Source organism: Oncorhynchus tshawytscha, linkage group LG23 (assembly GCF_018296145.1).
Source record: "Oncorhynchus tshawytscha isolate Ot180627B linkage group LG23, Otsh_v2.0, whole genome shotgun sequence".
Classification (NCBI taxonomy): domain Eukaryota; kingdom Metazoa; phylum Chordata; class Actinopteri; order Salmoniformes; family Salmonidae; genus Oncorhynchus; species Oncorhynchus tshawytscha.
In genome coordinates, this window is record NC_056451.1 from 25,160,621 (window position 1) to 25,173,593 (window position 12,973).

Genomic DNA, 12,973 nt, shown 5'->3' on the forward strand with positions numbered 1-12,973 from the left:
AAAAAAGTTGCCCACAAGAAGGATCGCCATGCCACCTACCTATTCAAGTGAGCACAGCACAACGGAGTCCAGAAATGTATTGCATGCTGCTGCATATATGATGTAATATGCCAGGGAGATATGTATACTGTAGCTAAGAAAGTAATACTAAGTGTATGTTGTGTAGTGAGTTGTTAGTAGCCCATGTGACTCACCCTAATAATGGGGTCCCTTTTCCCCTCATAACTTAGCCTACTGTTCTGACTTGGTGGTGCACATGAAGCTTATAGCCTGTTTTAGAGAAATGTCTTCATCAAATATTGTAAGAGCTTTCATTGTCTGCTTATATGCCCCATTTATTTATCCTACGGTTCTGACTTGGTGTACAGGGAGAATACTGTAAGAATGGCCCATGTTCTGAATTCTGTCACTGTACATTTTAAAAGTGCTAAACAAATAGTTATATTGACTACGTCCGTCTTAGCTCGCTCATTAATGTCTTAATCAAAATTACGGATAGCCCCTTATCCGCTCACCACTCTCTTATGCCATAGTTTCTACATCTCAATTGTCAGTAGAAACCACATTTGTTTAAGCAAGTCAACCATAACAGCTATGTTTTAAAAAAAGGCAGTGAATGAGGCTGAATGAACTGTTTCGCTGCCAGACAAGGCTCCTCTGATAGCCAGGTGTAACGGTCGTAAGGATTCCCTGCATGGTGCTGAAAAGAAACAGTGCCCCAATAGTTTGTGGGCACCGTTTTCACCCTTATAGTGCAATTCATTTATTGCATAGTGTTGTGTCGTGACTTTGCTGGCAATTTGTTTTTGAGTTTGCATCACCAAGATTTACATGCTAAAATTGCTACTGCCCCCTGGTGATTAAACAGTTTTTATGCATAAGACACATAACAGGCTTAATGCAGTGATTTAAATAAAATCATATTCTTTATTTTACAAATTTGCACAATAGTGGAATAGTGGTGAACACATAAAAATAAACACACTTACTCAAGTGCACACACACACACACACACACACACACACACACACACACACACACACACACACACACACACACACACACACACACACACACACACACACACACACACACACACACACACACACAATCCCGATTTATGACACTGTTTGAAGGCTGACAATCTGTGGGTTGTCAAAGGGTTCGAACACACCTTATCTGAGGCTTTCTTCAGGGAGGGACGTTCCCCCAGAACCCTGGTAGTGTGGACACCATTGGAGATGTGAAGATGGATGAAATGAATGTTACTGTGTGAATTAAACTGTCATGTTACAAATGTTGATATGTTTTATTGTACTCTAAGTGCTATGGATTTATTGTGTGATTTTGCTAGCCGGACGGTGGATAGTTCAAGGAGGAGCGACACAGAATGGTGACCCTCCTCAGTTGATGGGGATTTCTTCACGCACGCGCACACACACACTCCTCATACAGCATACACACATGAACATTAACACAAACAGACCCAGAATACTCACGAAGCATAACATCGCCTTCCTTACTTCGATGGGCAATCAGATCACACATAGTCCAGTTAAACCATTTCACATTCACAATGCTCAAATGACCCAGTGACTTTATCTATAAAAAAAGGAATGTGAACTGTGAAATATACACAGATTGGGGTGCTGCTCAATGGTGGGTGACTCCATTCTGCCACGACGTAAACTACAACCCCATTTCTTGAGTCAAATGGAATAATCCCCATAAAAGTGACCAGGCTAGTGACTGATGGGAAAAACCATTGGCTAATGTTTAGTCAACAAGGGTTGCCATTTTCTGATTTCAGTACAGATGATGTGATGTAGCTTAACAAATAATCATGAACAGTGTTCATGATGTCAACATTAATCAGTAAAATCAGTTTTGATTGTCTATGCAATTGCTTGTGACGGGAGATCCCTATGTTTGGGTAAAAATGACATTTTCACTGTTTTCATTTATTGAGGGTGGTGACACGAGTGAAAGAGGGAGGGACAGTAGTGAGACAACGTGGGAGGAGTGAGAGAAAGAGATGAGGAAGAGAGAAGTAGAGACTGGCAACGAGAGAGTTGGTAACAACAGCAAACAAGTGAAATAAAACACATTTTTTAAGACTTTTCCCCTTCAAATCTTCCTGTTCCTCCTCAGCAACTCTCCTCCCAGATCTTACATTGCCTTGGACTACAGCTCCAATAGTGCACCTCTCTGTTACTTCCTGTGAAGCTCTCAGGTGATAGGTGGGTTCTAGACCTCCACCTGACCCTGGGTGAGGTGAGTTCTGAGCTGCTGGGCTGCATTGGTGATCTTCCTCTGGTGTCCCAACAGGTTCACCCCCAGGTTCTGCACATCCCTGAGGGAAGGAGAGAAGGAGAGAGTTCAGAAAAGTATCCATTGCTTATAAAAGCATGATTAGCATTTTGTGAAAATAACTTTCTTGATATTGAAATGGAAGCCCAGGACTCACTCCATGGTTAGCCTGCTGACTCGGTCCAGTGTGTCCAGATGTGCCCTCTCAAACTGGTCCTTATACCTGTCCATCCTTAATGCTGTCAGCCACTCACTGACCGTCACCACCGACGACAGGTCTGTGGGGGTGGGGCTCAGCAGTGGCTGGGTGGAGCTTGAGTTGGAGAGGGAAAGATCGAGAGCGAAAATGATTGGCCTAACATAGCAATGATTCAATTCATTTACATGATAACGTAATACATGCTCTCCTAAGATCACTGTTTGGGAATGTGATCCGTTACGTCTGCTGTGTAAAATATGTGAGAAATGCAGATGGGAGGTGTAGTCTCACCGGGGATGCTCTGCCTTGAGGGAGGCAGGGTGTCGTATGAGCCTGTCCAGGGAGGAGAGGAGGGAGTCAAAGCCTAGCCGGTCGCCCCTCTCAGCCTGCCAACACTGCAGCATCAGGGAGTGGAGCGCTGGAGGACAGTTATGGGGGGCTGGGAGACGGTACTGGTCTGCCACCACCTTCATTACCTGTATTATAGGGAGGGAAGAGAGAGAAGGTAGGGGAGGGGAGAAGAGGAACAGGGGCAGGGAGAGGGAGAGAGGCAAAGGGAGAGAGAGAGGCAAAGGGAGAGAGAGAGGCAAAGGGAGAGAGAGAATGTAGGGGAGGGGAGAAGAGGAACAGGGGCAGGGAAAGGGAGAGAGGCAAAGGAGAGAGAGAAGGTAGGGGAGGGGAGAAGAGGAACAGGGGCAGGGAGAGGGAGAGAGGCAAAGGGAGAGAGAGTGGCGAAGGGAGGAAGAGCAAGGAGAGAGAGAGAGGGGGAGAGAGAGAGAGAGAGAGAGGGGGAGAGAGAGGCAGAGAGAGGGGGAGAGAGAGGGGGCAGAGAGAGGGGCAGAGAGAGAGGGGGGGGAGAGAGGGAGAGAGAGAGAGAGAGAGAGAGAGGGGGAGAGAGAGAGAGAGAGGGGGAGAGAGAGGCAGAGAGAACGGGGAGAGAGAGAGGCAGAGAGAGAAGGGGAGAGAGAGAGGGGGAGAGAGGCAGAGAGAACGGGGAGAGAGAGGGGGAGAGAGAGAGGCAGAGAGAGAAGGGGAGAGAGAGAGGGGGAGAGAGGCAGAGAGAACGGGGAGAGAGAGAGGCAGAGAACGGGGAGAGAGAGAGGCAGAGAGAGAAGGGGAGAGAGAGAGGGGGGAGAGAGGCAGAGAGAACGGGGGGAGAGAGAGAGGCAGAGAGAGAAGGGGAGAGAGAGAGGGGGAGAGAGAGAGGCAGAGAGAGGGGGGAGAGAGAGAGGCAGAGAGAGAAGGGGAGAGAGAGAGGGGGAGAGAGGCAGAGAGAACGGGGAGAGAGAGAGGCAGAGAGAACGGGGAGAGAGAGAGGCAGAGAGAGAAGGGGAGAGAGAGAGGGGGAGAGAGGCAGAGAGAACGGGGAGAGAGAGAGGCAGAGAGAGAAGGGGAGAGAGAGAGGGGGAGAGAGAGAGGCAGAGAGAGGGGGGAGAGAGAGGCAGAGAGAGGGGGAGAGAGAGGCAGAGAGAGGGGGTGAGAGAGAGGGGGCAGAGAGAGGGAGAGAGAGAGGGGGGGGCAGAGAGAGGGGGAGAGAGAGAGAGAGAGAGAGAGAGGGGAGAGAGAGAGAGAGAGAGGGGGAGAGAGAGAAAGAAGGAGGAAGTGTATTAGTAACCATCTGGATGTTAACAAGCTGCCCTATATAGAGAGGTCCCATCAGTACAGAGGGACTTAGAGATGATTAACCATTCTGTTCAGCTGTCAGTGTGTTTAGTCTCTGTTTGGCTCTCGCTTAACCCTCCCACAACTCACTTCCTGATTGCTCATGTCCCAGTATGGCCGCTCGCCATATGACATCACTTCCCACATGAGCACTCCGAAGCTCCAGACATCACTAGCTGAGCTGAACTTGCGATGCTGGAAGGCCTCCGGGGCTGTCCACCTGACAGGAATCTTACTGCCCTGAGAGGAGAGAGAGGGATGAGTGGTTGAGAGAGGAGAGGGATGGGGATGAGTGGTTGAGGACTGTGAATGTTGTGATCTTCTATTAACATAAGTAGTCTTTTAGAATGGAAATACAAGACTAATCATCATCAAACAAACACAGAAGCATATCAACAGGAAAACTCAATTTCCAAGCAGCATGTACCAGTGAGGCAGTGTAGGTGGGCATGTTATGGTCCAGACCCCTCATGAGCCGCGACAGCCCAAAGTCAGACACCTTACACACCAGGTTAGAGTTGACCAGCACGTTCCTGGCAGCCAGGTCCCGGTGGACAAAGTTCCTCTCAGAGAGGTACCTCATCCCAGCCCCAACACCCCTCACCATCCCTACCAGCTGGAGAACACTGAACTGGTCCTCATTTTCCTGGGGAGTGAGAGAGATGGAAAGATAGAGAGAGATAGATTATTGTCAGTTATTGTAATATAATGTACTGTTTTCTCAGTCTCACCCTGAGGAGTTAGTTATTGTGTACATGGGAGTACAATGTAGTCTAACGTTGTGTAGATGGGAGTTGTAGTTCTTTGTCTAACAATGTGTAGCTGTTGTAGCTCTCACCCTGAGGAAGGCATCTAGTGGTCCATTCTCCATGAACTCAGTGATGATCCTCTCTGGTGGGTTGTGGGTGACCACCCCTTCCAGCTTCAGCACGTTGGGGTGGTCAAACTGTCCCAGCACCCCCGCCTCGGTCATAAACACTGCCTTCTCTCTGTCTGTCACGCCCCAGCGCAGCGTCTTCACCGCCACCAGCACCTCCCTACGACCCAGGGGCCGGTAGCGCCCCCGAGACACCTCCCCAAACTGGGCTGGAGGGGGTGGGGGAAAGGGTGGGAGAGAGAGAGAGAGAGATATTATGAGTTGAGTTTGGACCCAGCTTGACTCCTGGCCCAACTTATGAGCTATGAAAACACCTGACAAGCTTTTTTACAGAACTATCCCTGTAAGCATGGATCAAACCAGGACTCCTACCTGCACCAATCACTTCTTCTATCTTAAGGTGAGAGGGGTCGATCTCACGGGCAAACTCCTTGACCGCCTCACTGGGGTCCTCATAGGTGGAAGGGTCTACGTAGTACTTCACCCCCCCTGACAGAAGGAACACACAGAGCAGGGATGGCTGTAGTGAACCAGTACAACTACAAAATAGGGCCTGTGGAGTGTGTTGATGTACAGTATTTGGCCCTAGACTTGGACATGTCTGGGTCAAGCCATGCTGTGTGACATGCTGCGTGATGGCAGAACACTGAGCCCAGAGGGATAATGGCTCAATAAAAACATACTGCGTTTGTACAAGCAGAACATGTATTTCTTCCTCTCCTCATCTTTCTCCCTCCTTATCCCTCTCCCTTTCCTTGCCCACGTCTTTTTCTCTCTGTCTCTCTACAGATGTCTCATGCTGTCCACTCTCTCTTCTTCTCTGTCTTTCCCTCCCCTCTCCTCATCTTTCTCCCTCCTTATCCCTCTCCCTTTCCTTGCCCACGTCTTTTTCTCTCTGTCTCTCTACAGATGTCTCATGCTGTCCACTCTCTCTTCTTCTCTGTCTTTCCCTCCCCTCTCCTCATCTTTCTCCCTCCTTATCCCTCTGCCTTTCCTTGCCCACGTCTTTTTCTCTCTGTCTCTCCACAGATGTCTCATGCTGTCCACTCTCTCTTCTTCTCTGTCTTTCCCTCCCCTCTCCCCCTCTTTCTCCCACAAGCCCTTGGGGTTATGATGGTAATGGGCATTTGACACGGTCACTACTTCCATTCTCCTCTATAACACAGTGCAGAGGCATCCTCTGCACCAACATGTCAACAACACCATAGAAGTAGCATATACTGTATGTGCAGCTGAGAATATTACAGACAGAATGGTAATAATAGCCATCATACACCCTGACTCACCTTTGTGGCTGATGTACCTCTGGAGTCTGTCACTGTAGGGGCTCTCCCTCCTCTTACTGAGTAAAGACAACAAACCAGTGTTTCAGAACATTGCACTGTGTGTGTGTGTGTGTATGACATGACCATGTATGTGTGGATAGGAGTTAAGGACACACTCACCTGCGGAACACAAAAACGACCACTATCGCCACAATGACCAGGAGGAAGGCTGCCCCGCCCATCACAGAACCAACCAATAGAGGGAGCCGATTCTGGATCTGCTTAGAACTCCCCTCTGAGAAAGAAAAAGTGAGAAGCAGAGAGCGATTTAGAGGGTGTGTTTCACTGTGTGTGTATGTGAGTGTGTGTGTGGTGCGTGCATTTTTGTGTGAGTTACCCAGAGCCAATGTAGTGAAGTAGATAGTATGACTGTAGGGGCCATAGCCCCTCTCGTTGCGGGCCCTGATCTGGAAGGCGTAGATGGAGCCAGGAGCCAGATAGTTGACGGTCACTGTGTTGGTCTCACTGAACACACTCACTGCACTGTCCTCATCTGAACCCTGGGAGAGAGGGGGAGGGAGGGAGGGAGAATGGTTCAGTCTCTGGGTGTATGTACTTGTGTCTACATGCATGTGTGTAGCCTATACCTTGTCGTAGTATCTGAGCTGGTACTCCAGTATGTCTCCATTGGGTCTGTCAGGCTGTGGCCAGGACAGGGTGATGGAGTCTGGGGCTCGACTCAACTGGTGCAGGCTAGGGACCGGAGAGGGTACTGGGAGAGAGAGACGGTGATAGAGATGTATGAGTTTTGTAAAGAAGAGGGAGGAAGAAAGAGGAACAGGAGGGAAAACATAAGCTGGCATTGCCAGATCATGTAATTTCTGTAGTGACCAGATGGGGGCAGCATGACACAGACTAGTGAATGAGCCAGCTCTGTAGAGTGCTGTATGGCCAAAGACTTGTATAACTGACCCAAGATAGACCAAAGCCTGTTGTTTCCAATGGGAGAAAATGAATCATAGAGCTAAGCACAAGCTAGTGAGATCCTATTGGAGCGTTCTAGCATTTTTGTGTTGCTATCATGTTGTTGTCATGTTGTGTTGCTACCATGCTATGTTGTTGTCTTAGGTCTCTCTTTATGTAGTGTTGTGTTGTCTCTCTTGTCATGATGTGTGTTTTGTCCTATATTTATTTATTTTAATCCCAGCCCCCGTCCCCACAGGATGTCTTTTGCCTTTTGGTAGGCCGTCATTGTAAATAAGAATTTGTTCTTAACTGACTTGCCTAGTTAAATAAAAAATACAATGAATGAATTAATTTGGGAACGCCTACTATGAAGTGCCCGTCTGCAATAACTCAATAAGCCCTTGCACTCCTTCTAAACAACAAAATTTTTTAGAAACGTTGGCAAAGGGTAAAGTATAAAAAACGCAGCCCATTCTGTTTGTTACAGATTATAGTTTTGGAAACAGATAACTGTATGGAGATCAAATGTTTAATCAATGAGAAAATGAGCAGAATGACGCCAACTGGACTTACTCTGATCACCATATTTGGTAGTGAGTTGAAACGCCAACCAGATGCTTCACATTTATACATCCATTGAAATATCTGTCTCATTGTTCTATCTGAGGTATGGACTTGCCTGCCAGATTTAGCTGTGTATCTATTACAATTCCTGTCATTTCACAACCCCAAATGCTTTCTCTAACTCACAGAAGGCAACACAAACAGAGGTTATAACAACCTACTAATACCATTATTATTAGCAGATCTCTGGCCGTATGGGGGCTTCAAAATGTTATTTGTTCAAATCTAATTGGCTATTAGAAATTCTTTATTTTCAAAAGGAGGAAAATAGCTAAATAAAAAGTTACAAGTTTCTCTCTGTCTGTCTATAAACTGTCTGTCTAAACTGTCTGTCTGTAAACTCTCTCCCTCTCTCTCCGTCCCTCTCTATCTCTCTGTCTGTCTATAAACTGTCTGTCTATACTGTCTGTCTGTAAACTCTCTCCCTCTCTCTCCGTCCCTCTCTATCTCTCTGTCTGTCTATACTGTCTGTCTGTAAACTCTCTCCCTCTCTCTCCGTCCCTCTCTATCTCTCTGTCTGTCTATACTGTCTGTCTATACTGTCTGTCTGTAAACTCTCTCCCTCTCTCTCCGTCCCTCTCTCTCTCTCTGTCTGTCTATACTGTCTGTCTGTAAACTCTCTCCCTCTCTCTCCGTCCCTCTCTATCTCTCTGTCTGTCTATACTGTCTGTCTGTAAACTCTCTCCCTCTCTCTCCATCCCTCTCTATCTCTCTGTCTGTCTATACTGTCTGTCTGTAAACTCTCTCCCTCTCTCTCCGTCCCTCTCTATCTCTCTGTCTGTCTATACTGTCTGTCTATAAACTGTCTGTCTGTAAACTCTCTCCCTCTCTCTCCATCCCTCTCTATCTCTCTGTCTGTCTATACTGTCTGTCTGTAAACTCTCTCCCTCTCTCTCCGTCCCTCTCTATCTCTCTGTCTGTCTATACTGTCTGTCTGTAAACTCTCTCCCTCTCTCTCCGTCCCTCTCTATCTCTCTGTCTGTCTATACTGTCTGTCTGTAAACTCTCTCCCTCTCTCTCCGTCCCTCTCTCTCTCTCTGTCTGTCTATACTGTCTGTCTGTAAACTCTCTCCCTCTCTCTCCGTCCCTCTCTATCTCTCTGTCTGTCTATACTGTCTGTCTATACTGTCTGTCTGTAAACTCTCTAAACTCTCTCTCCTCTCTCTCCGTCCCTCTCTATCTCTCTGTCTGTCTATACTGTCTGTCTGTAAACTCTCTCTGTCTGTCTAAACTCTCTCCGTCCCTCTCTATCTCTCTGTCTGTCTATAAACTGTCTGTCTGTAAACTCTCTCCCTGTCTGTCTCTCCGTCCCTCTCTATCTCTCTGTCTGTCTATACTGTCTGTCTGTAAACTCTCTCCCTCTCTCTCCGTCCCTCTCTATCTCTCTGTCTGTCTATACTGTCTGTCTGTAAACTCTCCCTCCTCTCTCTCCTCCATCCCTCTCTATCTCTCTGTCTGTCTATACTGTCTGTCTGTAAACTCTCTCCCTCTCTCTCCGTCCCTCTCTATCTCTCTGTCTGTCTATACTGTCTGTCTATACTGTCTGTCTGTAAACTCTCTCCCTCTCTCTCCGTCCCTCTCTATATCTCTGTCTGTCTATACTGTCTGTCTGTAAACTCTCTCCCTCTCTCTCCGTCCCTCTCTATCTCTCTGTCTGTCTATACTGTCTGTCTGTAAACTCTCTCCCTCTCTCTCCGTCCCTCTCTATCTCTCTGTCTGTCTATACTGTCTGTCTGTAAACTCTCTCCCTCTCTCTCCGTCCCTCTCTATCTCTCTGTCTGTCTATACTGTCTGTCTGTAAACTCTCTCCCTCTCTCTCCGTCCCTCTCTATATCTCTCTTCTGAGCATAATGTGAGCTGACAGGATATCGAGCCCAGAGAGCAGGACCGGAAAAGATGGAGAGCAGAAAAGATGGAGAGATAGAAACCCATACTCAAAGAAACTGATGTAGACTGACAGACATGAAGTACACACAAGTAAGTTACAACATATAAAGTGATTTTCAAACACTATGAGATTCACGGTGACGTGGGGAGCAACACGAGAAACTTCTTGCAGGATTTGAAAATGACTTTTAATCCTACAGTGTGATGTTACAGAGAAGCCTTTTAACCACAGATCATAGAAACGCTGTTTTCATGTATGTAGACACTGGTTTGGTGCTGGAGATGAAAAGCGCAGAATGGCCCTTTAAGCCTGACTCATGCTCTCACCTGATTGGCTAGTAGTGAAATTGATGCTGGTGAATTGAGGTGGGAAAGGACTCAGAGCTGAGACATCATTGACTGCTTGCACCTGTCAATCAACAGCAGGAAAACGTAAGACAAGGTTAGGTTAACGAAGTGGATGTACATTTAATCCAGTATCTATATGAGGTAGGTGACTCTATTGCACACGTTTTATACCTGTATGAGGTAGGTGATGGGAAATGTAGTGTCTATAGGGGATAGGGATCAGGGAAGTTGTAGTTCTACCTGTATGAGATAGTTAACTCTAATACTCATGGGAGTTATAGTCCTACCTGTAAGAGGTATGTAAATCTAGTGCTCATGGGAGTTGTAGTCATACCTGTATAAGGTAGGTGACTCTGGTGAGCAGGTTGTTAAGGGTGACCTTGGTCTGCTTGATGCCAGTCTGGGATGGGGTGAAGGTGACCGCCTCTCCACACCAGGAGCACGCCCCCGGGGCGGTGAAGGTGGCCGAGGGACAGATCCTACACACCACCCCATACCACACCTCACTACGACCACCCATGTCCACTGGAGGGCGCCAGCGCAGAGACACCCCACCATCACTACTCTCATACTCCCAGGAGACAGAGGTCGGAGCAGAGGGAGAGCCTGGGGGAAAAAAAGAGAGAGGGGGGGTGGAGTGAGAGATGAAACATTTTGAACCTCTTTGGGTCAGTACTAGTGCCAACAGCCAACATCAACACATTAAAACAGCATTCATCAACTCCAGTTGACACATGATCATAGCTCAGGGACAGATAGAGAGAATGAGTGATGTCAGAGAGAGAGGGATGGGGACTGGGGAGACAAATGGGGCTTAGAAAGTAAGCACAATATATGTTAGTGAACAATAATCTAATCATTTAAATGTAATCTAGGAAGAGAGGAAGTGAGAGATGGATTAGAAGGGAAGGAAGGAGAGAGAGTAAGGGAGGGAGAAAGAGGGAAGGAAGGAGAGAGAGTAAGGGAGGGAGAAAAGAGGGAAGGAAGGAGAGAGAGTAGGGAGGGAGGGAGAAAGAGGGAAGGAAGGAGAGAGAGTAAGGGAGGGAGAAAGAGGGAAGGAAGGAGGAGAGGAGAGAGGGTAAGGAAGGGAGAAAGAGGGAAGGAAGGAGAGAGAGTAAGGGAGGGAGAAAGAGGGAAGGAAGGAGAGAGAGTAAGGGAGGGAGAAAGAGGGAAGGAAGGAGAGAGAGTAAGGGAGGGAGAAATAGAGAAGGAAAGAAAAGGCCTTCAGAAAGTTCACCCCTTGACCTTTTCCACATGTTGTTGTGTTTCAACAATAATTTAAAATAGATACAATTGAGTCACTGGCCTATACACAATAGCCCATAATGTCAAAGTTGAATTATGATTTTTGAGATTTTTTACAAATTAATACAAAATGAAAAGCTGAATGTCTTGAGTCAATAAATATTCAACCCCTTTGTTATGACAAGCCTAAATAAGTTCAGGAGTAAACATTTTGCTTAACAAGTCACATAATAAGTTGCATGGACTCTGTGAGCAATAATAGTTTTTATCATGGTTTCTAAATGACAATTATCTGTAAGGTCCATCAGTTGAGCAGTGAGTATCAAACACAGATTCAACCACAAAGACCAGGGAGGTTGTCCAATGACTCGCAAAGAAGGGCACCTATTGGTAGATGGGTAAAAAATAAAAAGCAGACATTGAATATTCCTTTGAGAATTGTGAAGTTATTAATTAATTACAACTCAGCTGCCAGAGAAGAAAGAAACCACTCAGGGATTTTTACCATGAGGCCAATGGTGACTTTACAACAGATACAGAGTTTAATGGCTGTGATAGGAGAACTGAGGATGGATCAACAACATTGTAGTTACTCCACAATACTAATCTAAATGACAGAGTGAAAAGAAGGAAACCTGTACAGAATACGAATACTCCAAAACACGCATCCTGTTTGCAACAAGGCACTAAAGTAATACTGTAAAACACGCATCCTGTTTGCAACAAGGCACTAAAGTAATACTCCAAAACACGCATCCTGTTTGCAACAAGGCACTAAAGTAATACTGTAAAACACGCATCCTGTTTGCAACAAGGCACTAAAGTAATACTGTAAAACACGCATCCTGTTTGCAACAAGGCACTAAAGTAATACTGTAAAACACGCATCCTGTTTGCAACAAGGCACTAAAGTAATACTCCAAAACACGCATCCTGTTTGCAACAAGGCACTAAAGTAATACTGTAAAACACGCATCCTGTTTGCAACAAGGCACTAAAGTAATACTGCAACAACTTTATGTCCTGAATACAAAGTGTTATGTTTGGGGCAAATCCAACACAACACATCACTGATGTCACTTGTTAATAAATCCACTTCAATCAGTGTAAAGAAGGATTTTGAAGCCTTGAGACAATTGATGCATGGATTGTGTATGTGTACCATTCAGAGGGTGAATGGGCAAGACATTTTCAAGAACTGCAACGCTGCTGGGTTTTTCCACACTTTAACAGTTTCCCTGTGTACCAACAATGGTCCACCACCCAATAACATCCAGCCAACATGACAACTGTGGGAAGCATTGGAGTCAACATGGGCCAGCATCCCTGTGAAACCCTGACACCTTGTAGAGTCCATGCCCTGACGAATTGAGGCTATTCTGAGGGCAAAGGGGGGTTCAACTCAATATTAGGAAGGTGTTTCTAACACTGGAGTTGCTTACCAAGAACACAGTGAATGTTCCTGAGTGGCCTAGTTACAATTTTGACTTAAATCGGCTTGAAAATCTATGGCAAAACTTGAAAATGTCTGTCTAGCAATGATCAACAACCAACTTGACAGCGCTAGTAGAATTGAAAAAAGAATAATGT

At 46.4% G+C, this 12,973-nt stretch overlaps 1 protein-coding gene across 1 annotated transcript in view; it reads right to left on the reverse strand.

The window, feature by feature from the left end:
• Positions 1–907: 907 nt before the first annotated feature.
• Positions 908–12,973, reverse strand: part of LOC112255155 (ephrin type-B receptor 5) — a 68,072-nt gene continuing 56,006 nt past the window's right edge. The window contains exons 7-19 of the mRNA XM_042305013.1: positions 10,473–10,744; positions 10,118–10,199; positions 6,961–7,085; positions 6,711–6,873; positions 6,494–6,608; positions 6,335–6,390; positions 5,421–5,537; positions 5,010–5,257; positions 4,599–4,817; positions 4,262–4,411; positions 2,801–2,985; positions 2,468–2,623; positions 908–2,353 (exon numbers count right to left, since the gene is read on the reverse strand). Of these exons, the coding sequence (XP_042160947.1) occupies positions 2,248–2,353; positions 2,468–2,623; positions 2,801–2,985; positions 4,262–4,411; positions 4,599–4,817; positions 5,010–5,257; positions 5,421–5,537; positions 6,335–6,390; positions 6,494–6,608; positions 6,711–6,873; positions 6,961–7,085; positions 10,118–10,199; positions 10,473–10,744 (1,994 nt within the window). The 3' untranslated portion in view covers positions 908–2,247. The remainder of the gene's footprint in view (positions 2,354–2,467; positions 2,624–2,800; positions 2,986–4,261; positions 4,412–4,598; positions 4,818–5,009; positions 5,258–5,420; positions 5,538–6,334; positions 6,391–6,493; positions 6,609–6,710; positions 6,874–6,960; positions 7,086–10,117; positions 10,200–10,472; positions 10,745–12,973) is intronic.